The following is a 4,363-nucleotide window of genomic DNA, read 5'->3' as shown; positions in this document are numbered from 1 at the left end:
TTCATTAACATACGTATTCTATTTTGAAGTGTTACTTTTGAGTTTCTAACATAATAATAATAATAATAATAGTAATAATAATAATAAAAATTTGTAAACAGTGAATGTGAATGACGCAATATGTTTCAAAGTCCTATAGTCTTATAGAGCCCTGTATGAGTTAGTAATATTATTATACTAATATTCTTGAGTACGAGCGTTTTATATTTCTGCGCGTGGTCTAAATGCTATGAAACAAAAGGAGTGACAATCAGTCGAAATGTGCAATTCGGCTGCAGGCCTGATTTATGAATATGTCGGCCACATATGTACCGATTAAAGAATTCATTTGTTAAATATCGACAGAGGTCAATCATCTTTTATAATGGTTGTACGATTTGTTATTATTATTATTATTATTAGGCGTTAGGAACTCGAAAGCTCATTGCCGCAAATACCAAATCCCGCCACTGTTCCCGTCCCTGAGCCAGATCCCTCCATTTGTGACCCTCGTACCCCATTTCGTTAAGGTCCATTCTAATATTTTCTTCCCATCTACGTCTTGGTCTACCCAATGGTCTTTTCCCATCCGGTTTACCAATTAGTACTTTATATGCAATTCGATTCTCATCCATACGCGCCGCGTGACCTGCCCATCTTAATCGACGCGATTTTATGACATTAATAATATCCGGACTATTATATAATTGATGTAATTCTGCGTTGTGTAATTTTCTCCATTCGCCCGTTTCCTCATCGCGTTTTGCCCCGATGATTTTTCGAAGTACTTTATTTTCGAAAGCCCTAAATCTTTTCTCGTCTTGTAATGTAAGTGACCACGCTTCGCTGCCATAAAGGACTACCGGTAAAATAATACATTATATATTACATAATCTTACATTATATATTACATAATCTTGAAACAAACAAAACTACGATTTGTTATATGTAACATATATGTAAATGTTTTATTACTTTGAAATTTCATTATTTATTTGTTTCGAAATATAGATTTTTGATAGATGTTTTTGAGAAAAGTCCGGAAGAAATAGTTCGATTGAAAATCCAGGAGGAGGCGAAAATAGCCAAGGAAACAGCAAGGAAATCTCGAAAAGGTACAAAAAATATAGGTACTATCGTATTAAACACTTTAACTTTTATTTATTTTTGAGGTAATAGTTCGAATATATAAAATTAATTATGAATTAGATTGGAAGTTGCATGGAACTGTGTATTTATTGCTTATTCTCCAGGAGATGCTGGAGCCACTTATCAATATAAAACTAGTGTTTTTGACGTTTTGTTTCTATCCAATTTCTTCGTAATAGTTTCACAGAATAAAAATTTCTTTTCCACAATTAAAATGTATATACTAATAATGTACTTGTTTCTAGTGTATTTCGTGTCTAAAGCTGGAAAAAATGAAAAATTACAGATTTCTGTATCCATTTTTATCTCAGTATAGCAACCAACACTGAAGGTAAAATAGATAAGAAATCTGTAATTTTTTATTTTTTTATTATTTTTCAACTTTGAACACAAATACATTAGCGATAAATACATGCATTATTATGTATATTTTAATCGTGAAAAAAAATTTTTATTCTTTATGAAACCACTACGAAGAAATTGAATAGGAATAAAAACATCAAAAATGCTAGTTTTAACGGTAATATAGGCGGCTCCAGCATCCTCTTAATATAATAACAAAATCGCCATATAGTTGCTGAAGCTAAGGCAAGATATGAGGCAGAAATGTTGCATCTGATCACGTCGTTATGCAACGAGACTTGCCTACTGTTGTTTCCCTGGATATTCAAGGATGAAGAGGGACGTAGAAGAGATAAGAGAACGAGTCCTCCATATGTAGAATTAATCGAGGAATTGCTACCAGAGAACTACATGGTGGAACAAGAACTACGTAAACGAATGAACGCGGATCTGCTCCAGCAAATGCTTCATGAAGTATTTTAATATTTTTTTCGACTGTAACTTGTTGCATAAATATTAATAAAAATTTACTATGCTATTTTTTAACATGCTGCAGTCCACATACAGCTTTACAGAAACTAGCAAACAATTGCTCTTTGATGGTAAATGTATGTTTATGCGATTGAAGATTGTTGAAGGAAAAAAGCAACTTGACGTTCATAATCACCTGTGCAATATCTTATTCAATGAATTGACAGTACCGGAATCGGAAGACAATTTAAATGAAGATTGGTATTAGCTTTAGTATAATTTAATTAATACACACAAATTTCTAATATAAAATTTAATTAGAGGTAACTCTGTGACCTTCCAGTGAATGAAAATGGATTAAAATGGATTAAAATTTTTAACCATTTAAATCCATTCGAATGTGTACTTTAACTTTTATGACATGGTCTTTCATGGTTTATCATTTTTTAGATTAAAATTGGATTGAAAAAAATTTTGAATTGAGCAATTCACAATGCACTTAAAGAACTGAAATTTTCTTTAAATTGAAAGCATAAAAACGTGCTTTATACAATTCCTATAAATGAATAAAAATACATTGGGATTGAAAAAGATTCATTTCAACGTTCGGAAATGCGTATTTCTAAAAATTTGAATTTATTTCGATCTATTCTCGTTTACTAAGCTTATATGATATTCTTACATAGTCAAGATAATACACCTATAGTATAGACCTATAATATAGACGATCAAATCATTAATTATTAGTAGTAGTTCAATTATAATATAATAACAATTAATTTTAATTGTTATTATAATCAATTTATATTTTATATATATAGCTACGCCGGAAAACATCGTCCAGCTTTTGAAGTTCCTGAGGAAAATAAAAAGTTTCCTTTTATTTGGACACCTCCGAATCCCAGAAATAAGGCTATCGTTTTTCGTACAATATTCACTGTTTATACTAATACAATGTATCCGGTAAATATAATATACATATTTGAGAAATATTTCTTACATTTGGCAGTCTTTTCCGAGATTCTTCAAAGACTTAAATTGAGAATAACTTTATATATAACTTTACAGTTGTACATAAAATTAAATATAGCTTAATTATAATTCTAATTATAAGTTATAACATTTGTTTTAATTATAACTTACTTAATTTAATTATATTATTTGCTATTTTAATCTGTAGTACGAAGATAAGATAGCTAAAGTACCAATAACCGTCTTCAAATATGATTATACGCGTAAAAATGATTTAAAAATGGTGCTGGAAATGTTCGATGATGATGTCATCAATTTTGGTATATTTGAATATGATAAACCACCTGAGGCTAAGATGATTGCCAAAACTATAGAGGCGTTTGAGATGAGTACAGAAGAAAAAACGGGGTAATCTTCTTTATTTTAATTAAAAATTTAAAGATTTAATTAATTTTTTAAAACTTAAAGGCAAATTAATTTAAAAATTATGGCAATTTTTTTAAAAGCTTTAATGTTTTATCATTTAAATCTAATCAATTTATTACCATTTCTAAAATACTTTATTATATCATATATGTAGATATGCTTATGTTTTTATTGAAATTTTACATCTTTGTCAATTTTTCAATCACATATAATTAATATATTCGAATAATCTTCTCAAGTTCTGAAAAAAAGTGAAATACATCAAATTAAGTATTTAATCTCTTTTTCATATCTATAAAGAGAAAGCTAATTATTATATAGTTTTATTTGTGCACTAAACTTACTTTACTTTTTCTTCACAGTTACGAAATATTTGTCTGTACCGTAAAAAAAGTCGGTTGTGAAGCATTTTTGGGCTTCGCTGGAATCGGACCTTTTCATGTAAGTGAAAATTTGGAGAAGGCTGTTGAAGAATCGAAATTATATTTCCCAGACATTGTTGCTGTAGAAGAATCGCAATCGGACGACGAGGAAAAATCCGAGGAATTAATAGAAGAGTATCAAGATGATACGACGACAATGTAATTATTTAACAAAATTGAAGGATTCTTCCTATACAAAATAAATAACAATAAATAAAGAGCAAAGTAAGAATCAACACATTTCTTTAAACAAGTCATACAATTAAAAGAATAAAATACAAATAAAGAAAAGTAAAATTGAAGAAAATATATAATAAAAAATAAAAAAAATAAAAATAAAATACAAAATAATTAAAAACTCAGTGTTACAAATTTCGGCTACCGGATTGAATCCTCTTCAGACGTTAAACATATCGAAAAAAACAGTAGTACAAAATAATTATCACAAATGTTCGCAAATTCATAATATTCACAGTTCGGGTGAGTCTTGATGTAGAACTCGACATTATTCACGTACGATTGATCAGTAAAAAATGTATCATATCTCTTGGAAAAGTTCTAGTTGATAAAAAAGATAAAAAGATTTCTTATGAAAAAGTAAA

The 4,363-nt window shown here is 28.9% G+C and overlaps 1 protein-coding gene across 1 annotated transcript in view; it reads left to right on the top strand.

The window, feature by feature from the left end:
• Positions 1-3,977, top strand: part of LOC108746228 — a 5,937-nt gene extending 1,960 nt beyond the window's left edge. The window contains exons 6-11 of the mRNA XM_018482864.1: positions 991-1,094; positions 1,703-1,944; positions 2,027-2,202; positions 2,763-2,904; positions 3,122-3,321; positions 3,702-3,977. Of these exons, the coding sequence (XP_018338366.1) occupies positions 991-1,094; positions 1,703-1,944; positions 2,027-2,202; positions 2,763-2,904; positions 3,122-3,321; positions 3,702-3,924 (1,087 nt within the window). The 3' untranslated portion in view covers positions 3,925-3,977. The remainder of the gene's footprint in view (positions 1-990; positions 1,095-1,702; positions 1,945-2,026; positions 2,203-2,762; positions 2,905-3,121; positions 3,322-3,701) is intronic.
• Positions 3,978-4,363: the final 386 nt, after the last annotated feature.

The sequence above is a fragment of the Trachymyrmex septentrionalis genome, unplaced genomic scaffold, assembly GCF_001594115.1.
Source record: "Trachymyrmex septentrionalis isolate Tsep2-gDNA-1 unplaced genomic scaffold, Tsep1.0 scaffold161, whole genome shotgun sequence".
In the NCBI taxonomy this organism is placed as follows: Eukaryota; Metazoa; Arthropoda; class Insecta; order Hymenoptera; family Formicidae; genus Trachymyrmex; species Trachymyrmex septentrionalis.
The sequence above is the reverse complement of the archived record's forward strand: the minus strand, read 5'-3'. Positions and strand labels throughout refer to the sequence as shown.